General features: G+C 45.1%; 1 protein-coding gene across 1 annotated transcript in view; it reads left to right on the top strand.

The window, feature by feature from the left end:
- The window catches only part of Tbc1d9 (TBC1 domain family member 9), a 148,333-nt gene that overhangs the window by 72,134 nt on the left and 53,956 nt on the right, over positions 1 to 22,243 (top strand). The window contains exons 3-7 of the mRNA XM_045131032.1: positions 3,434 to 3,552; positions 12,737 to 12,965; positions 13,716 to 13,977; positions 16,351 to 16,558; positions 21,931 to 22,137. Coding sequence (XP_044986967.1) covers positions 3,434 to 3,552; positions 12,737 to 12,965; positions 13,716 to 13,977; positions 16,351 to 16,558; positions 21,931 to 22,137 — 1,025 coding nt within the window. The remainder of the gene's footprint in view (positions 1 to 3,433; positions 3,553 to 12,736; positions 12,966 to 13,715; positions 13,978 to 16,350; positions 16,559 to 21,930; positions 22,138 to 22,243) is intronic.

Below are 22,243 nucleotides of genomic sequence, written 5' to 3'. Positions count from 1 at the left end.
TTGTTTGCAGTGGCTGGAGGCCCTGGCAAGCTCATTCTCTATCTTTACTAAATAAATAAATAAGTAAAAATAGGATTTTTTTTTTTTTTTTGGTTCTTCAAGGTAGGGTCTCACTGTGGTCCAGGCTGACCTGGAATTCACTATGTAGTCTCTGGGTGACCTCGAACTCACAGTGATCCTCCTACCTCTGCCTCCTGAGTGCTGGGATTAAATGCAAAATAGGATATTTTTAAAAAGTTAGTGTTTATTCCGTTATTACTGCACTTTCAACCACTTTAGCTAAAGCTCTGAACTTTCTCTTAATTATCACTGTAGGATAAATTTGTAGAAATAGATAATGCTGCCGGGTGTGGTGGCACACACCTTTAATCCCAGCACTTGGGAGGCAGAGCTATGAGGAACACTGTGAGTTCGAGGCCACCCTAAGACTATGCAGTGAATTCCAGGTTAGCCTGAGCCAGAGTGAGACCCTACCTCAAAAAAAAGAAAGAAAGAAGGAAAGAAAGAGGTATGCTAAGTCAAAGATCATGCTTGTGTTGAACATTTTCAGCCCAATTCACACTGTAGGAGAGACTTTGGCTCTTAAATAAAATAAGGATGCCAGCCACCAGCTCTTTGTGCCGAAGTCAGACCAGTTCCCTGGGGCCGTCTCTTCCCAGAGTGATCACAGCGTGATGAACGTGCTGTCACGGCCTGTAAGATATCATAAGCACTCGTGTAAGAAGCTTATAATCACTGCCCGAGGAGCTGCTGTGGGCAGGCCTTTCTGCACCCTTGTGGGTTCTCTGCAAGCCAAACAGGCTGCCACGGAGACTTCTGCTGGATGCCAGTCTGGCAATAGTCCAGCCAACAGCTGGCTTCTTTGTGCCTTGACACCAGAAGTTAGCAATTGTTTCTGAATCATATTTCAAGGTCATGTCTTAGTGTTCTGCTGACGGTCTCCGTAGCAGTGACTACGCAGGGTGTTCTGCGACCCAGTCTATGCGAAGGACTTTATGTATGTTCCCTTACTTAATATCAGTGACCCAGTCTATGCGAAGGACTTATGTATGTTCCGTTTCTTAATTTCTGCGACCTAGGTCTATGTGAAGGACTTTATGTACGCTCCCTTACTTAATTTCTTTTTTGCAGGGGGCGGGGGGACTTAAAGGCATGTACCACCATGCCCAGCCAGGATGTTTATTATTATTACTGTTCATTTATTTATTTGAGAATGAGGCAGAGACAGAGAGAGAGAATGGATGCTCCAGGGCCTCCAGCCACTGCAAACAAACTCTAAATGCATGCGCCCCCTTGTGCCTCTGACTTAAGCGGGTCCTAGAGAATCAAACCGGGGTCCTTTGGCTTTGCAAACACCTTAACCGCTAAGCCATCTCTCCAGCCCCCTTACTTAATTTCTAACACAAACCAACACAGCCAGTGAGGTCCAGGGCTAGTGTGTGACGCGGTAGGGACCTGAAACCAGGGGTACTTTCTATGATCTGAGGCATTATTATACAATGCCTCCCTGATATCCTGGTTCTGTATTACCCCAGACAGTCTGACCTCTAATCACACAGACCGCAGTTGTTTCACGTAGTGAAAACGAGCATAGGGTTTATAGCAGCAAGTCCGGATTTGACTTGATAGCAGTATGAATGTCTCATCTTCTCCATCCGGAAAAGGGGTTATTACTATACCTGACAGGATTGCTGTGAGACTACGCCCCGTGGTATCGGTAAGCACAAATAACAGAGGATGTTATCTTCAGTATCTAACTTAAGTTGCTTATTATTGCAGCTTTGATTTGTTCTTGATTGTGAGCAGGTACATTTCTCTTTTGTTTTCTTACCTTTCCTCCAGCGGTGGTTCTGAGGGCCCTAAACCATGCCTCTCATTCTCGACTAGGTTTTAGTCCTGAGAGCAGAGTTCTGGATGTAATTACAGATAGGCTGCATCTTTCTTCCTTTGTCAGCAGTCGGTGTGAGATTTTGCGATATCTTGAATTACTAGTGACAGAACACTGAGCAAAAAAGACACCCTTCAGAACTCAATTAAAAGATAACTTGGAAAGCTAAGGTGATGCCTGAAGAGGGAATCGTTGAAATCACAAGGTTACTCCTGGGGACAGAAATAGGTAGGATGTGAACTTTGTATATAGGGCATGTGGATAATTTTAAAAGCTTCTTCTGCGGGATCATGAACAGTGAGAAAGGGAGTTAATTCTAGGATTGTGTAACCTCGTCCTGATGTGGTCCCTGTTACGCCGGGCAGCGTGGGTTACAGACACTTCCAGGCTAGGATGGTTGGATTTCGAGGTGGTCGGGTGAGTTACATATTCATTAACTGACAGAAATGTTGTGCCTTGGTTGGAAGTTGTGAAGTTGACCTCACCCTGCTTTCCAAGGTAGCTGTGCACCTAGGATACAGTGGACCACTGTCTCATCTCATTCACAATTGAAGTGAGGGAGGGCATGTTGGTTTTCTTCCCCCCACCGTAGGAGGTGGCTTGAGCAGAGACATGCCACAACTCTCCCGATGTTGCCAGTGAAGCCCAGAAGCCTCACATCATTGTAAGATCTTTGTAGCTCTGTAAAGAGAACACTCTAGAAGGGAGAAAACAGAGCCAACCCACCCACCCAATCCCAGTCTAGAAAGGCCAACACGGAACAGGCTGCTGCTTTCACACTTAGCCAGGGGTCTTAGAAGTTTCTGGACCCATGTGATCAGAAAGGCCTAAAACATAGTTCTTTCTTGTGCTTGTGGGTTTCCAGTGTTCATTGTCGCCTGTAGGTCTCTGGGTGGGGGGTACTGCATTTCAAGTTAAGTGTGCCTGGGATGACTTCATTTTGCTAGTGTCCGCTATTGGTGAAGTAAGCTTGGTGTTTGCTGGAGTTCCAGTGTGTTTGAATACTTGGTCCCCAAGTGGTAGTGGTGTTTGGGAAGACCGCAGAACCTTTGGGAGGGTGTCACTGGGGGCCAGGCCTTGTGATTGTATAGCCTGTCTCCACTTCCTGTTTGCCCCGTCTTCCTGACTCTGCATGGATTGTGACGTCCACCTGCTGTCCTACCTTCTCTTATTTTATATTATTTTTTGTTTATTTTTACTTGAGAGCGACAGAGAGAGAGAGAGAGAATGGGTGTGCCGGGGCCTCCAGCCTCTGCAAACGAACTCCAGACGCGTGCGCCCCCTTGTGCATCTGGCTAACGTGGGACCTGGGGAACCGAGCCTCGAACCGGGGTCCTTAGGCTTCACAGGCCAGCGCTTAACCGCTAAGCCATCTCTCCAGGCCCAGCTGTCTGTGGTACCTTCTCACCCTGTATACTCTTCCCTTCTTAATCTGCTTTCTGATAGGTATTTGGGCTCAGTGGTGAGTAGAGAAATTGATAGGGTATGTAGCCTCTCTTTAGCATGAAACTTGACATTCATTATACCATCTTTGCGTTCCTGCAGGCGGATCCAGGAAGGAAATAACCGAGCACTGGGAATGGCTTGAGCAGAATCTACTGCAGACGCTGTCCATCTTTGAAAATGAAAACGACATCACCACGTTTGTGAGAGGAAAAATACAGGTAGTAGGTGTTTAATATTGCTTCATTTAAATAAAAATGACAAAGCCTTCAGTAGCCCCATGTGCTTCGGTTTGCTTTGCAATCTGGTTACCTTCTCCTTCCCAGTATTATTCCTTGATGTGTTTTTAGCAAGAAAACTCTTAGCATGCCTCCAAAAGTCAAAAAGTGTTACTTCCTCTTGCCAGCCTGGTCCCTTGTCATTCCTCATGGTGAATCAGTTTCAGTGCTGCCTGGTTTACCCTCTCTGTGACCTGTAGCTCTCGTTACACACACACACACACACACACACACACACACACACACACACACACAAATTCATTCTGTTTTTGTTATCGTTTCCCTCCTTCCTTCCTTCTCCCTTGCTTTTTTTTGATATAAAGTTGTATTGCGTAACCCCGACTTGCCTTTGAACTGACGGTCTTTCGACCTCAGCCTCCTAACTGCTAGGGTTATAGATTTGTGTCACCATACATGTCATTTTGATCTTTTTCACTGAGTATCTTCTAATTACCATATTAGTTCATAAAAATCTACATTAAAAAAATATTTAGGGATGGAGAGATGGCTTAGCAGTTAAGGCATTTGCCTACAAAGCCAAAGGACCTGGGTTCGATTCCCCAGTACCCACATAAGCCAGATGCATAAGGTGGCACATGGGTCTGGAGTTCACTTGCAGTGACTGGAACCCCTGGGGTGCCCATTGTCTCTCTCTCTCTCTCCCTCTCCTTTTTTCTCTCTCTCGCTTTTTCCAATAAATGAAAATTTTTTTAAAGTTTTAGATATATATGTATATTTTATTTATTTGACAGAGTGAGGGGGATAAAGGGGGAGGTAGAGAGAGAATGGGCACCCCATGGCCTCTAGCCACCGCAAACGAACTACAGACGCATGTGCTACTTTGTGCATCTATCTTTATGTGGCATTTGGAAATAAAACCCAGGTCCTTAGGCTTTTCAGACGACCACCTTAACCACTGAACCAGCTCTTTAGTCTAAAAATCTACAGTAAAAATATGTGTTCTTAATAAAAAATAAAATAAATAAATAAAGTTGTAATTAATAAAAAATTAAAATTTTTTTTGTCAGTGAAAGCATATACTCTACCAACTGAGCTACGTCCCCAGCCTTATAAAAACAAAACCTGTTGCCGGGTGTGGTGGCGCACGCCTTTAATCCCAGCACTCGGGAGGCAGAGGTAGGAGGATCGCCATGAGTTCAAGGCCACCCTGAGACTCCATAGTGAATTCCAGGTCAGCCTGGGCTAGAGTGAGACCCTACCTCGAAAAACCAAAAAAAAAAAAACTTGTTAATGGTATTGGTTTTCACTTTGAAATATTTGGGATTTACAGAAATGGGTCTGAATGGAGTGGGAAAGCTCTTAACATCATCATATAAGAGGGGCTTAGTGTGGGGGGCAACTGGCTGGTCTGGGGTGGGGTAGGCAAAGACAAGCGTGGAGTCTAGCCTTCATGCCCCTGTCCCTGGAAAACTGACAGAAAGGAAGAGTCACTGTAGGAAGAAACCAAAGCTTAGAGGCCACAGTAGCTAGGAAAACGCACGTATAAATAAATCAAGGACAAATTTTGTCAAAGAGCCTCTTTTTCTCACATTTGCATTACACCAAAAAAAAAAAAAAAAGGTCAGATATTCCCCTGAAACTGTTTAGGAGGAGAGAATTACTATTAATGCTATTACGCGTGAAGTGTGAAAGAATGTCATTCATGTGCAAATGAATGTCTTGCAGGTTCACACATTGTCCAATAATTAAGGGAACCAACAGGCTTATTTGTTGTGAGATCTAATTGGCTTTTATAAATTATAAATGTCACCATTAACATAGAGGCAATAGTAACCCAAAGGCCACACATAGCATTTTGTGTACTCTTGCTAGACATCTCTGCATTTTGCATATTGGCCATAGTAGAGTGTGTGTGTGTGTGTGTGTGTGTGTGTGTATGTGTGTGTGTGTGTGTGTGTGTGTGTGTATTTTGATACATTGGTCTTTTTCTCCCTGAACAGTACCTACTATAATTATGTATTGTTAGCTGTTATTTTAGTAACTGAACATTATTCCCGAGTTAGCTTTACTTTCTTGTTCTTCTAGAAGTTACCTTTGCTGCTAAGCTATGAGAGAACAGGTAAGCAAGACTACACTCAGCGCCGTAGTCCATATACCTTTACCCCCAGACTATGTCCCACGGGCCCCCCTTGGGATACATTACAGATTTAGAATAATAGATTAAGTAGTTACAACAGTCTAGTGAACAACAAAAAGAAAATAGTGAACCTTAGTAGATGTTGTTGGAATATTAGAATATCCATGTGATTTTACAGTGCCCAGTCGCAGTCTGATAGTTGTTTAAATGGGTTTATTGATTTTTCACCTATTTATTTTTAATATTTATTTTTATTCATTTATTTATTTGACAGACAAAGAGAGGGAGAGAGAGAGAATGGGCATGCCAGGGCCTCCAGCCACTGCAAACAAACTCCAGATGTGTGCACTCCCTTGTGCTTCTGGCTAATGTGGGTCCCGGGGGACTCAAACCTAGGTCCTTTGGCTATGAAGGCAAATGCCTTAACCACTAAACCATCCCTCCAGCCCCTGTTTAAATGGTTGGTCCAGATAAATGTCTTAATGTTTTAGTTTTTCCGTCTTTGATTAATGATGAGGTAATATCTTCTCATGTTTACCAAGTTAGTAGTTTTCTCTTTTCATGAACAACCTATCAGTTCTTGCATATAGAAAGTAATATTAAAAAACCAACATATGGAATATTAATTTTTTAGCTCTGCGAAACTGTTGCGTAGAATCAAAGTGTTGCATTTTATATTGTGTGAATACTTAGAACTTCTGAGAAGTATGTATTCCATCCCTTTGTTCCATCAACCTCGTCTCATGACTGAAAATTTTACAGAAAACCAAGGAAAGGTTTCATGCTATCTTTTCCCAAAGGTGGGAAGGCTGGGAATGGGGGCTAATGGTTAGTCTTATGTTGATTTTAGTATATTCGCCTCCAGACTGTTTCACACTTACATTTCTTAGCTCCAGACCTTTGTAACCCCACCCACACTTAAAAATATTTTCTTTTTCAGGTGTAAATGAATATTCTAGAAGTGTGGTATTTAGCGTAGTGGGGTTTGTTGGTGGTAAAAAGCTGTCATTGGGTCTGTTATCCGTCACTTCATTTGGATATATTCCCTATTCTGACTTTTGGTAAGAGACCTATGACAGTGGCCCAGAGAAGCCACTGGAAGGTCTCTCTCAGCTGATTCTGAGCTCATTGGTCACTGAGGTTGCTTAGGAAATGCCATTGCTACTTCATGTCACAGGGATCTCTGCCTGTTAAGTTTTTCAATAGTTTATTTATTTGTAAGGAGAGAGAGAGAGAGATGAGATACAGACATGGGCTGGAGAGATGGCTTAGCAGTTAAGACTGTTGCCTGCAAAGCCAAAGGACCCAAGTTTGATTCCCCAGGACCCATGTAAGCCAGATGCACAAGGTAGTACATGCATCTGGAATTCATTTGCAGTGGCTAGAGGCCCTGGCGTACCCATTCTGTCTCTCTCTCTCCATCTTTCTTTCAAATAAATAAAAACAAAATAGTTTTTTTTTTTTTTAAAAAAAAAGAAGAAGAAGAAGAGAGACAGACAGAGAGAATGGGCACACCAGGGCATCCAGCCACTGCAAATGAATTCCAGATGCATGTGCCTCTGGGTGCATCTGGCTTTATGTAGGTACTGAGGAATCAAATCTGGGTCATTAGGCATCACAGGCAAGCATGTTCATTGCTGGGCCATATCTCCAGACCTTCCTTCTTTTAATTTTATATGCCTATTAATTTCTTCTTCCTTCCTTTTTTCTTTTTTTTTGTTTGTTTGTTTAGAAGAGGTGCTATTTGAAACAGAATCCCACTCTATAGTCCAAACTGGCTTCACGCTCATGCATATCTTTCTGAACTGACATTTCCTGCTACTCCCAATCTGATCTCCTCCTGCTGCCTCTGTCTGGTCTGTCATGTGATGGTTTCCTGAAGTCTGTTCGTAGCCTGAGTCCAAAATGGATCTCCCTCGCCTGCAACCTGTTCAAATCTCTGTTCTGCCAGGGGAGCAGTATCAGTGGTGATTAGAGGAAAACAATCTTCTCTTAGACATTCTCCCAGGGAAGCCGGTTGCTACACCACATGCCAGCCAGACTTTGTAGTGACAGACCAGGAATCAACAAGAAATTTAACTTCCTAAGCATGGCTTACTCTACAACAATTGTATAGTTTGCAGCCCACATCTGGATCATACAATGAAGACCAAATTATGGCCCCTTAAGATACATTCTGATTTGGGAAGACAACAGATTCCCATTTCATAGTACTGTATATTATAAAATATCTTAAGGTGATAGGTATTGATGATAAAAAGTGTTCAAGAACTTATCATTTGGTGGTCAAGGAGTGTATAAATAAAATCTACCAACACATATATCACAAGTAAATAGATGGAAAAAATGCTTAGATCTCATTGAAGCTTGACTTAGTTTCCCAGGAAATATAGTATTTATTTCAGAACTGGAAAAGTTGAAGCTGAAGAGATTGCTTAGTGGTTAAGGCACTTGCCTACAAAGCTTAAGGATCAAGGTTTGATTCGCTAGTATCCACGTTAGCCAGATGCACAAGGTGGTGCATGCGTCTGGAGTTCATTTGCAATGGCTGAAGGCCCTGGCATGCCCATTTTATCCCTCTCTCTGCCTCTTTCTCTCTCTTCCTCACACTCTTATCAAATAAATGAATATTTTTTTCTGTTGTTCATTTGACACCCAGAGAGAGAGAATGGACACACCAGGGCCTTCAGCAGCTGCAAACAAACTCCAGACGCGTGCGCCCCCTTGTGCACATAGATGATATTGCACGCTTACGTTACTGTGAGTCTGTCTTACATGAGACCTGGAGATTCGAACATGAGTTCTTAGGCTTTGCAGGCAAGCGCCTTAACTGGGAAGGTTGACTTGGGTAGATAATGATCTGCAAGGAGAAAATTATGGTGTGAGGCTCAGTTCACACTTTCTCTTTCTTCCCTGGTAGCCGCTGGGAGTTCTAAATGTGGGAATGCTGCTGTCAGCCCTCCGTGTCAGAAAGTAGTCTGTCAGAGCCCGGATGGGGAAAGCACCTTAATGAAAGGTTAATGTGATCATTCCTAGATGGTGTGGAGGGCTTAGAAGGAACTTCTTATGAGACTGCATTGACTTGGCCTGGGGTCTTGTTTGCCTAGCAATCCTACTGTTTTCTGACATGCTTGTTGTTCAAACGGTGGCTTGTTAAGTGTCCTGAGTGGTGCTGGGAATCTTGGAATTCAGAGCCTTCCCTTGCGTCACCACTCATTATTGACAACTGCTGACTGCAAAGGAGGACGGTCATACATGGCTGGAGGATTTAGAAGACAGGGCTGGGGAGAGGGCTTAGCAGTGAAGGCGCTTGCCTACGAAGCCTGAGGACCCAGTTCAACTCCCATATCCCATGTAAGCCAGATGTACAAAAGATGAGTCAAGTGCAAGGTGGCACATGTCCACTAGGTGGCATAAACATCTGGAGTTTGAGTGCAGTGGCTGAGGTCCTGGGGCACCAGTTTTCTATCTCTGTCTCTGTCTCTCTGTGTGTGTGTCCCTCTCTCTAAAATAATAATAATAATAATAAAAGAATTTAGAAAACAGTTTTAGTACATACTGCAGGGAATCAACAAGACTCCATGTGGAAGTGGAAAGAGTCATGATTAGGACAAGATTCACAAGGAGGTGGGAGTTAATTGATCCAGACTTTGGGGCTTAGGAGGATTAATGAAACAGAGAGTATAATTCTAGATTTCAGGCACATAAAATGCTGGGATCACCAGCAAGAAGGTAGGAGGGCTATAAATGACATCTTCAGATACTGAGGTACCCCCGACTGGCTGGGCAGAGTAGCTCTTGGGAAACTAGTCAGATATCATACAGTGAAAAAAAAAAGTTACATACAGTGTTGGCTGGTTTCAAGATGTACGTGGTCTATGATTTTGGACTAGAGTCATTAGAGAATCACTTTAGATTTTGATAATAGGCCTGGGGATGTGGCTCCATGGTTAAAGGCACTGCTTGCAAAGCCTGACAGCATGGATTTAATTCCCTAGTACATGCATAAAGCTAGATGCAGTAGCAGGTGGCCCTTGCCCACACTCCCTCTCTTTCTGTCTGCCTATTTCTGTCTCTCTGTCAAGCATATTAAAAATATTTTTAAAAGGTTTTGATAATAAGAGCTGACTAGTCAAAATTAGTTTAAATATTTATTTACCAGAAAGAGAGAGAGTACAGGCATGGACATACCAGGGCCTCTTGCCGCTGCAAATGAATTCCAGATACATGCGCCACTTTGTGCTCTGGCTTTATGGGAATACTGGGGAATCGAACCTGTGCCAGCAGGTTTTGCAAGCAAATGCCTGTAACCACTGAGCAATCTCCTCAGCCCAGAATTAGTTTTAAGAAGACAAGTTTGTGGGGAAAATTGGGATATACTAGAAACACAAGAGCCCAAAGGCAGAAATTCTAGGCATGATGAAACTATTGTAACTTTTCTCTCTCTGTGTGTGTGTGTGTGTGTGTGTGTGTGTGTGTGTGTGTGACTTTTCTGAGGTAGCATCCCATTCTAGCCCAGGCTGACCTGGAATTCACTCTGTAGTCTCAGGTGGCCTCAAACTCATAGTGATCCTCCTACCTCTGCCTCCCGAGTGCTGGGATTAAAGGCATGCACCACCACACCCAGTTTGTAGGGACTTTTTATCCTAGGAATACAGAAGAGTAAAGCACGTACAAGAAAAAAACAAAGTTTACACAAGTTTACATGTGTGCAAGTAATATGTCTGGGACTTGAACACACAGCCATCACATTCTAAGGACAATACTTGTCTAGTGTTACTGTGAAACTGAGTGATGAGGTGAGGAAGGTGGAATTCAGGGGAGCTTTTGCTATCAAGACATACAGGTGGGCATGGTGGTGTACCCCTTTAATCCCAGCACTCGGGTTGCAGAGGTAGGAGGATCACCATGAGTTCGAGGCCACCATGAGGCTACATAGTAAATTCTAAATCAGCCAGGACTACAGTGAGACCCTACCTTGAAAAACCGAAAGACAGAGAGGGAGAAAGAGAGACAGCCAACTTTCAGGGAACTATAGAAAATTTGGCTAACAATTAAATGGCTTCCCAAGCTACTGTAATAGTTAAACAGTAGATAAGCCAGTCACTTGCTATACTAATATTTCATTTCCTATCAGCTGTCAAATAATCCCATTCATAATATGATTTTTGCTCCCATATTCATTCCTTTTCTGCTTAAATAACTAGTGAGACAGTGTATCTGGTCAAGTGTCCATTAGTGACATGGCTTCAATTTTTCTTCTCGTGTCCTTTTATGATGACTTTTTTAAGAGAAACACTTGGGCTGGAGATGGGTAAGTGGTTAAGGTGCTTGCCTGCAAAGCCTGAGGACCCATGTTCTACTCTCCAGATCCCACATTAGCCTGATGCACAAAGGTGAGGCAAGCACAAGGTAGCACACGCCCAGTAGGTGGCGCAAGCATCTGGAGTTCGATTTTAGTGGCTGAGGGAGGCCCTGGTGTGCCAGTTCTCTCTCTTTGTCTGTCTCTCTCTGAAATATATTTAAAAAGAGAGAGAGAGAGAGAGAGAGAGCTGAGGGCTGGGGAGATGGCTTAGCAGTTAAGGCACTTGTCTGGAAAGCCAAAGGACCCAGGTTTGATCTCCAGTCTGCACGTAAGCCCGATGCACAAAGTGGCATATGCATCTGGAGTTCATTTGCAGCGGATGGAGACCCTGACATGCCCGTTCTCTCTCCCTTCCTCTCCCTCTCCCAAATAAATAAATAAAAATAAGTTATATTTTTAAAATTTTTTATTTATTTATTTGAGAGCAACAGACACAGAGAGAAAGACAGATAGAGGGAGAGAGAGAGAGTGGGCGTGCCAGGGCTTCCAGCCTCTGCAAACGAACTCTAGATGCATGTGCCCCCTTGTGCATCTGGCTAACGTGGGACCTGGGGAACCGAGCCTTGAACCGGGGTCCTTTGGCTTCACAGGCAAGCGCTTAACCGCTAAGCTATCTCTCCAGCCCTAAGTTATTTTTTTTTAAAGGGAGACAGTTGACTCTTTGATGACCATCATTTTATGCTTAGTGAAAACAACACAACTGGCGAGATGTTTATGCATCACTTACAAATAGAACTATGTGCTTCATTCCAAGTGCAATTAATAGAATAATCCGCATATATAATAAAATCTTTTCATACACAAATTCTATTTGTTAACTGGCTTAGAGCAGGGCATGATGGTTTGTACCTATAATTCCAGCTCTTGGGAGGCTGAAACAAGCAGCTTTTTGAATTTGAGGCCGCCCTGGGTTACTTGGTGAGTTCCAGCTTAGCCTGGGCCACAGAGTAAGTAAGCCTGTGTTTCAAAAACCAAAACTGGGCTGGAGAGATGGCTTAGTGGTTAAGCGCTTGCTTATGAAGCCTAAGGACCCCGGTTTGAGGCTCCATTCCCCAGGACCCACGTTAGCCAGATGCACAAGGGGGCGCATGCATCTAGAGTTTGTTTGCAGTGGCTGGAGACCCTGGTGCGCCCATCCTCTCTCCCTCTCTCTCTCTCTCTCTCTCTGTCTCTCTCTGTCTCTTTCTCTCTCAGTGTCTGTCATGCTCAAATAAATAAAATACAAATAAACAAAAAAAAAATCAAAAACCAAAACTAACCAACCAACCAATCAAACAAAGGTTTAGAAATTGAGGAGTTGTCATGGAAGAAAAAAAAATCATTAAAATACAAATAAAAATCTGGTCTTATAAATGACTTCTTTCAGGCTGGAGAAGGCTTAGTGGTTAAGGCTCTTACCTGTGAAGCCTAAGGACCCAGGTTTGATTCCCCAGTACTGACACAAGCCAGATGCACATGGAGGTACAGGCATCTGGAGATCTGGAGTTTGTTTGCAGTGGCTGGAGGCCATGGCATGTCCATCCTCTCTCTCTGACTCTCTCAATAAAAATAAAGAAATGGCTAAAAAAAAAAAGAAAAGAAAAGAAAAGAAATGGTTATTTCTAGTACCTATAGCTCTGATCATATTAATAGCAGTGTGGACTTTGTGCTTTGTCCCTGGTTAGGGCATCATTGCAGAGTATAACAAAATCAATGACGTGAAGGAAGATGATGACACTGAGAAGTTTAAGGAGGCCATCGTGAAGTTCCATAGGCTGTTTGGCATGCCCGAAGAGGAGAAACTGGTCAACTATTACTCTTGCAGCTACTGGAAAGGGAAGGTCCCCCGGCAGGGATGGATGTACCTCAGCATCAACCACCTGTGTTTCTACTCCTTCCTTATGGGGAGGGAAGGTAAGTAGTCTAGAGTCTCAGAGGAGAGTTTGGGAACCTTGACTGAGGTTTCCCCTGGACTCATAAGTCACATCAAAAATATCAAAACTACACCTGTCCTCCTGGGGACGTAACTTCATTGGAAAAGGACTTACCTAGCAGACACAACTCCTTTGGTTCAATCCCCAAGAGTGCATAAGCTAGGTGTGGTGGCGCACACGTGTGATCCCAACACTAGGCAGCTGGAGGCAGGAGGATCAGAAATTCAAAGCCATCCTCAGCTAAGTAGAGAGTTCAAGGCCAGCCTGTCTCATAAAAAAATATACTTGTAGATAGAACTGAATCAATACTAGTTTTTGACTAACAAGTGAGTCCAATTCTTTCAGTTCAGTATTTATAAACAGATAGGTCATTTAGTGATTGATTCATGAAAGGCATGACTGGTTTCGTAGACATAAACTGAAGTCCATAATAATTTTGATCCCAGAATTTATGTAGTATAAGATTGGCTCTTACCACTACAAATAAGGTAACAAAGATGGGGTTGGTAATCCCAGCACTCAAGAGGCAAGGTAGGAGGATCACTGTGAGTTCGAGGACACCCTGAGACTCTACAGTGAATTCCAGGTCAGCCTGGGCTAGAGTGAGACTCTACCTAGAAAACCAAAGATGGGGTTGGGAACTTGAAGAGGTTGGGGGGGTTGGGCGCAGGGCTGAACCTGGGAAGACTTTGGAAGGAGGTGCTGACCCAGCCTTGTTTTCTGCGCTCAGCCAAGCTGGTGATCCGGTGGGTAGACATCACTCAGTTGGAGAAGAACGCCACGTTACTCCTGCCCGACGTGATCAAAGTGAGCACACGGTCCAGCGAGCATTTCTTCTCCGTTTTCCTCAACATCAACGAGACGTTCAAGCTGATGGAACAGCTTGCCAACATAGCTATGAGGCAGCTCCTGGACAACGAGGGTTTTGAACAAGACCGGTCCCTGCCCAAACTCAAGAAGAAATCTCCCAAAAAAGTGTCTGCTTTGAAACGGTGAGTGAGTGAGCATATGCAATGCTAAAACACTGCCAGGGTCAGGAAGTGAGAAAATCAGGACGAGCTCCTGCCCCTGGGGAGCGAGCTGTGCTGGTCCCGTGAAGGAGTGTCAGGGCCCCACACGTGGGGAGTGTATGGGGGCCTCTCACGGAGCTCCCCTGAGCTGGGCTCTGCCGAGGTGCGGAAGCCATCCAGGCAGTTCGGAGGATGTATGTTTCAGGCAGAGAAACCCACCTGAAATCACAGGGCGTCAGTCCATCACAGGGCAAGAGCGAGCAGGCCACTGACCGAGAGGCCCGCAGGGAAGCCTGGAAGACCAGCCGTGGGAGGGGAGCTGGTGACAGAGAGGCAGGGGGAAAGGTGACACCTTCAGAGGTTAAATGCCTGTGTGTAGTGGCCCTTCTCCGAGCTGGGGGGATGAGAGAAGGAAGAGGGTGTGGCAGATTGGAGAAGTCCATTTTTAAATTTTTTTTGTTTATTTTCATTTATTTATTTGAGAGCGACACAGAGACAGACAAAGAGGCAGATAGAGAGAGAGAGAATGTGCATGCCAGAGCCTCCAGCCACTGCAAAGGATCTCCAGACGCGTGCACCCCCTTGTGCATTTGGCTAACGTGGGTCCTGGGGAACCGAGCCTCAAACTGAGCTCCTCAGGCTTCACAGGCCAGCGCGCTTAACTGCTAAGCCATCTAGCTCTCCAGCCCAAGAGAGCTCGGTTTTGATTAAGTTGAGTGGAATTACCTGCAGGGCATCAGGATGGAGATCGTTCCAGCGATACTTGAAACTGGGAACCATTAGTGTGCAGGGGGCAGGTGCGGTCTGAAAAGAGGCGTTCACAATGAAGACGTCTGTGGTCACCTGAGACATGTTTTGACACACGGGTGGAGAATAAGATGCTGCTGTTGTAATGAAAAATGGATGGAAGGGGCTGGAGAGATGGCTTAGCGGTTAAGCGCTTGCCTGTGAAGCCTAAGGACCCCGGTTCGAGGCTCGGTTCCCCAGGTCCCACGTTAGCCAGATGCACAAGGGGGCGCACGCGTCTGGAGTTCGTTTGCAGAGGCTGGAAGCCCTGGCGCGCCCATTCTCTCTCTCTCTCCCCCTATCTGTCTTTCTCTCTGTGTCTGTCGCTCTCAAATAAATAAATAAATAAATAAATAAATTTAAAAAAAATGGATGGAAGAGCCGCTGGAAGGAAAGCAAAGACTGTTGGGCACATATAAACTGCCTGTTTGAGAAATTTGGCAGCAAAAGAGCGGGGAGTGCCTCTTTTTAGAATCGAAAAAATAGCAAAGGGAAAATGGGGTGGGAAGTTTGTTTCTGGGGTTAGGTGCAGGAGAGGAAAGGAACGTAAGATCTTGGGCTTGGAAGATGGCTCAGTGGATAGTGCTGGGTGCACACGCTTGAGGATCTGAGTGTGGATCCCCAGAACCACTGAGCCGTCTCTCCAGTCCCCCAAAAAACATTTTTTTAAATATTTTGTTCATTTTTTATTTATTTATTTATTTATTTTTTAAATTTTTATTTATTTATTTGACAGCGACAGACACAGAGAGAAAGACAGATAGAGGGACAAAGAGAGAATGGGCGCGCCAGGGCTTCCAGCCTCTGCAAACGAACTCCAGACGCGTGCGCCCTCTTGTGCATCTGGCTAACGTGGGACCTGGGGAAGCGAGCCTCGAACCGGGGTCCTTAGGCTTCACAGGCAAGCGCTTAACCGCTAAGCCATCTCTCCAGCCCCCAAAAAACATTTTTAATAGGGGCTGGAGAGTTGCTTATTGGCTAAAGCACTTCTCTGTAAAACCTAAGGACCCAGGTTCATTTCCCCAGTACTCACATTAGTCAGATGCACAAAGTGGTGCATGCGTCTGGACTATGTTTGCAGTGGCTAGAGGCCCTGGTGCACCCATTCTATCCTACCTATCTGTCTATCTGTCTATCTATCTATCTATCTATCTATCTATCTATCTGTCATCTGTCTGTCTCTCTCTCTCTCTCAAATAAATACATTAAAAATATTTTTAAAAGCTTTAACCAAAAAGGTAAATCCCCAAAAGTGCCTCTCATAAGAGAGACTCTAATAACCTCTTTGGACATTATTACATTATTTAGAGGAAGGATGAGTTTCCTTGTTCAAGCCTAGTTTCTCCAAGATTCCTGAACCTTTACAAGTACTGATTACAAAATGATTAAATATTCTAAAAGAATTTTATTGTGCTTATGCCCACTAGGTTGGCATGAATGCCAGTGTAGCGCTAAGGAAAGGAGGGATGAGTCTAGAAAGGTGGCAGAGGGGCAAGGTGGGAAGGGGTCCTCCATGGCCACATCAGCTGAAAGGCGTTGAAACAGTGAATGACTGTTACTGCTTTCCAGTGATCTCGATGCCAGGGCGAAAAGCGAGCGATATCGTGCCCTTTTCCGGCTGCCCAAAGATGAAAAGCTAGATGGCCACACAGACTGCACCCTCTGGACTCCGTTTAACAAAATGCACATCTTGGGACAGATGTTTGTCTCCACAAATTACATCTGCTTTACCAGTAAGGAGGAAAACTTATGCACCCTCATAATCCCACTGCGGGAAGTAAGTATCAAGTCAAATGGGTTATTTTGGGGGAGCTCCATTTGTAAAACTTTTCTGTGCATTTTGTTGTTGGATTTTAAGCAAGAAATGTTCACTGTTTGCAGGTAATACCAGCCACCCTCTTGTCACTTGTCACAGCTGCGATTCTAGGGATCTTTCATAAGCAGCCTGGGTTTTCGTTAGGTTTTGTCATGTGCACGAGTGTGTGCTGTGCATTTGTGTGTGTTGTATTTTTGCATGTGTGTGAGCCCATGTGTGTGTATGAGCACACGTGTGTGTGCATGTGTGAGGAAGCCAAAGGATGTCATCCTCAGTATGCCGTCCACCTCTTTTTGAGACAGGATCTCTCATGGGTCTGGAGCTCACTAACCAGGCCACAGTGGCTGGCCCGCAAGCTCCGGAGGTCCTCCTGTCTCTGCCTCCCCCGCACTGGGATTACAGGTACATGCCACCACCCCTAGACTTACATGGGTCCTGAGGATTGAACTCATGTCTTCATGCTTGTGAGGCAAGCGCTTTACCAGCTCAGTTATCTCCCTCCCCCAGCCTCATGTTATATAGTGTAAGTTTTATTGTTATTCATGGATGGTGAAGTCTACCAGTTGTGGGATGGACACATTGAAAAGACAGTTGGTTTTACTTGCAGAAGTAGAAAAGCGAGGCCGTGCCGTGCCATTCGGGGTAACGTAAGAAAGTGTGGTGGGTCACTTAAGAGGCAGAAGGGGAGCAGGGAAAGGTGGGCAAGATCCTTGAACGTGATGTCTGAGGGAAGGAGGGGTGGGGCTGGACGAGGCACGAAGGCGTAGGTCTGGCTAGTTTGCAGAATTCTGGTGACCTCTGAAGCCCAGTGTCTGCCCCTGATTGTCGGGTCCTGGCCCTGAGGGTGATTAGGAAAGGGGCCAGTGGCTCTGAGTATTAGAAGGTGGTTGTCTGTGGGCTCTTGATTGATTAGTTTGCTTATAATTGTCATTCTCTGGAAATTAGCTAGCCACAAGAATAGGTGGTTTCATCAAGGCTCCAAGATATCAAATGGAGAAACTAAGAAATGAGGTTAATGTGCCCGGTTTCCAGCTTGAGGGCACGTGGCCAAAGGTCCTAATCTCGTTGTGGGTCTGGAAGCCAATTGTGTGTGTCCAGGTCCAATCTGCAGATCGCTGCATCAACGCGGTCCGGCTGCTGGCGCTGAGGCTGACTCCTGAGCCCAGCCTGGATTACAGTGTGAATGTCTCCAAGCTTTGGAGTCCACTTTTTTTTTTTTCTTGTTTATTTTTGTTTCTTTATTTGAAAGGGACAGACAGACAGAGAAAGAAAGAGGCAGAGAGAGAATGGGTGCACCAAGGCTTTCAGCCACTGCAGAGGAACTCCAGACGCATGTGCCCCCTTGTGCATCTGGCTTACGTGGGTCTTGGGGAATTGAGCCTTGAACTGGGGTCCTTAGGCTTCATAGGCAAGCGCTTAAGTGCTCAGCCATCTCTCCAGCCTTGGAGTCCACATTTTAACGCATTCCCAGGTCAGTTCTCAGACGCAGTCCAGTTCTCGTTTGCATCCCGTCTTCAGGGTGACAGGTGCTCTGGTGCTTTCCTGGAGATTTTGCTGCTCGGTTTGGGGTCGACAAGAACCTCCTGTTAGGATGCCAGGCGAGGAGCAACGCAAGGGTTGAAAGGCCTGCCACCTGGACGCGGGTGACTTTTATTTAGCCTTTCGTCCTTTTCTGGAACTTGAGGAGGTCCCGAGCTTGGACATCTCATCAATGCTGATGCATGGTCAAGATTTCCTTTTGTGAAGACTTCCGGGCTCCTTTGCCTCCTTCCTTTCCTTAAAATAAAAAGTACTTGAGGAAGCAAATTTTCTTCTTTTTTAATGTTGTTTTAAGAATAGTGCATTATTTAAAAAAAAAAAAAAGGTAAACATAAGAAGACAAGCCAGGCATGGTGGTGCATCCCTTTAGTCCCAGCACTCAGGAGGCAGACGTAGAAGGATCGCTGAGAGTTCGAGGCCACCCTGAGACCACATAGTGAATTCCAGGTCAGCCAGGGCTAGAGCTATACCCTACCTTGAAACCCTCCCCCCCACAAGGAAAGAAAGAGAAAAAGATCACCTCTTATTCCATCCTATCAATACTGTTAGCTTTTTAAGCTTTTCCTCTTCATTATTATGCCCATGTTATATAATTTTTATATTTTAAGGATTTTGTAGTGGCCACAGTGTTTTAGACAGAAATCTGAACCTATAATTCCTGTTGCATCAGGCACTTGGTCTGATAACTGATGATCGAAAGAAGCACACACACACACACACACACACACACACACACAAAATTGTATCAGAAGAGAAGCACTGTCAAGTATGTATTTAGTGTCATAGAAAAATCTTGAAAAAAGAGGGCTTTTTTCAATGTCTTTATCATTTTTTAAGTCATTTGAAAGAGAGGGAGAGAGAGGAAAAAAGAGGCAGATTGAGAGAGAATGGGTGCAACGGGGCCTCCAGCCACTGCAAACGAACGCCAGACACCTGCGTCACCTTGTGCATCTGGCTTACGTGGGTCCTGGGGAGCTGAACCTGTGCTCTTTGGCTTTGCAGGCAAGCGCCATAACCACTAAGCCATCTCTCCAGCCCTTTATCAGTTTTTGAATTAGAACCAAAATACTTTTATGTGTGAGTCTAAACCCCCCAGGGATTACTTTAAAAGCACAAATATTGGGCTGGAAAGATGGCGTTCTGGTGAAGCACTTACCGTGCCAGCATGAAGACCTGAGTTGAGATCCCAGGGACCCGTGTAAAAGCTGGGCAGGATGGTGTACGCCTACAATGCCAGTGCTGGGGAGACGGAGACAGGAGGACCCTCAGGACTTGCTGGCTGTCTGCTCTAGCCAAGTTGATGAGCTCCAATTCAGTGAGAGAGCCTGTCTCCAACAAACAAACAAACCGAAAAAAAGGTGGAGAGTGATTGACGAAAAAACACCCAATATTAACCTGTGGCCTCCATATGAACACACAACATCCACATCTATCCATGGCCAAAAATAGAAATACATGTAAGTTGTGTGTGTGTGTGATTTTACACCATGTATAACATGTCCTATGCAATCTGTGGCCCTTGAGCCCATGACTCTTTGCAGGGAGAGGGGCTGAGACAGGTCTCCCTCTGCATCCCAGGCTGGCCTGGAACTTACTGTGTTAAACTTCTTGTGCAGTTTCAGTGATTTTCTCCTCTAGTGTTGAAAGCCTCACTTACTAAAGCTCTGCTCGCAAGAGATATATTTCACCTGAAAATGCTGACATACAGATTAAAGTTGAACCTGGGTTTTAGGTATCAATTCAGAGATGTTGCAGCTAAACCATTTAATGATTGCCTGGAGATTTTCTTCCTAACATGTTCAAGAAAGTGGTTCTGGGGTGGAGAGATGGCTTAGCAGTTAAGGCACTTGCCTGCCAAACTGAAGGACCCATGTTCAACTCCCCAGATCCCACATAAGCCATACGCACATGTGATGCATGCACACAAGGTTGCACACGGACACAAGGTGGCACACACGTCTGGAGTACATTTGCAGTGGCTGGAGGCCCTGGTGAACCAGTATTCTCTCTCTCTCTCCCTCTCTCTCTCTCTCACAATAAGTAGCTCTGGGGGCTGGAAAGATGGCTTAGCGGTTAAGGTGCATGCCCACAAAGCCTAAGGACCCAGGTTTGATTCTCCAGGTCCCACGTAAGCCAGATGCTCATGGTGGCACATGTGCATCTGGAGTTCGTTTGCAGAGGCTACAGGCCCATTTTCACTCTCTCTCTCTCTTCCCCTCTGTCTCTAATACATAAATAAATAAAAATTAAACCTAAAAAAAAAAGTAGCTCTAATATGTTTGTCTTTGTTTCTGGTTGATGAAAATCCTATTAAAAACTCCTGGAGGAGCTGGAGAAGTTGCTCATTGGTTAAGTGAGCTGTCGTGCAAGCACAAGGGCCTGAGACAGTCTGGAGTAGCTGGGCATGTTCATGCACGTCCATGGTAGGTGGGGAAGATACCAGAGAATCACTGAGGCTCATGACAACTGCAGCTCTGGGTTCAGAAACTGTGTCTCAAGGGAATCCACAGGTGAAAGATGGAGGAGCACATCCATCACATTCCTCTGACCTCCAAATACCCACGCCATGCATGCCCATGCATAGGGCATGCACATCTGCACGCACACACATATATATAATACACAGGTTTCATGCACATTTGCAAAAAAAATAAATAAGTAAACAAAAGCCCTTCGGTGTATATTTTCAGTTCAAGGCTAAACATGGATGTTTCTCCGTCTTTCCTCACATTACAGTAGACTCAGTGGACATATATGCACATGTGGGCACCACACACACGAATGCCCACACACAGGCACACACGCTGTCTGCTGGTGCACATAAACTGTTCCCTTCATGTCTGCTCAGAAACAGAATCGTGAAAACTTTGGATGTGAAGCCAGGCCCAGAGTCTGAGTGAGACATTTGATGGATGGGGTGATATTTGAAAAGCATGCCAGCATTCAGCGTACTAAAAGGAGCCAGTATCATGAATTATTCTCTAGATCTTCTGATTATACAACAGCTAGGCTGTATCCTCTGTCTTATGGGTCTATGAACTTTTCATATAAGACAAGGAATTCTGGGGCTGGAGAGATGGCTTAGTGGTTAAGGCACTTGCCTGCAAAGCCCAAGGACTCAGATTCGATTCCCCAGCACCCACGTAAGCCAGATGCACAAGGTGGCACATGCATCCAGAGTTCGTTTTCAGTGGTAGAGGCCCTGGCACATCCTCTCTCTCTCTCTCTCTCTCATAAATAAATAAATAAATAAATAAAATATTAAAAGAAAAACAAGAACTTGTGAGGCAGAGGTAGGAGGATCACCATGAAGTCAAGGCCACCCTGAGACTACATAGTGAATTGCAGGTCAGCCTCAGCTAGAGTGAAACCCTACCTCAAAAAAAAACAGGGCTGGAGAGATGGCTTAGCTGTTCAGGCACATGCCTGCCAAGGCCCCAGGACCCAGGTTCGATTCTCCAGGTCCCATGTAAGCCAGATGCACCTGGTGGCGCATGCGTCTGGAGTTCATTTGCAGTGGCTAGAGGCCCTGGCATGCTCATTTTCTCCCTCTCTCTCTTTCTGTCCTCTAATAAATAAATAATAAATCTTTAAGAAAAAGCCTGATAATTCCAGTTTGACTTAGGTACACACTTTGTTTTATTGGGCCATAATCAAAGAACCTCGACAGCCCTCCCTCAGGTGTCTGAGCCCCCCCAGGACATTGAGATGAGCTCTGTGCTCTACAGCGCCACCTGCAGACTGGCCTTGGGTGGTCAGTCCCTGACATGTAACCGTGTTTCGTGTTTCCTCAGGTGACCATTGTGGAGAAGGCCGACAGCTCCAGCGTCCTCCCCAGCCCCCTGTCCATCAGCACGAGGAACAGGATGACCTTCCTGTTTGCCAATTTGAAAGACAGAGACTTCCTAGTGCAGAGGATCTCAGATTTCCTGCAGCAGACCACCTCCAGAATATACTCGGACAAAGAGTTTGCAGGAAGTTACAACAGTTCCGACGATGAGGTTAGTTGAAGAAACCAGAAAGGGATGGAGTTGGTCCTGTGTGCCACCTGGGGGTCTTTGCTTCTGGGGCTGTCAGCTTCACATTGCTGGGCACAAAACACCCACC

The sequence above is a fragment of the Jaculus jaculus genome, chromosome 12 (genome assembly GCF_020740685.1).
Source record: "Jaculus jaculus isolate mJacJac1 chromosome 12, mJacJac1.mat.Y.cur, whole genome shotgun sequence".
NCBI classification, from domain to species: Eukaryota; Metazoa; Chordata; class Mammalia; order Rodentia; family Dipodidae; genus Jaculus; species Jaculus jaculus.
This window is presented reverse-complemented; position numbering and strand designations above follow the sequence as displayed.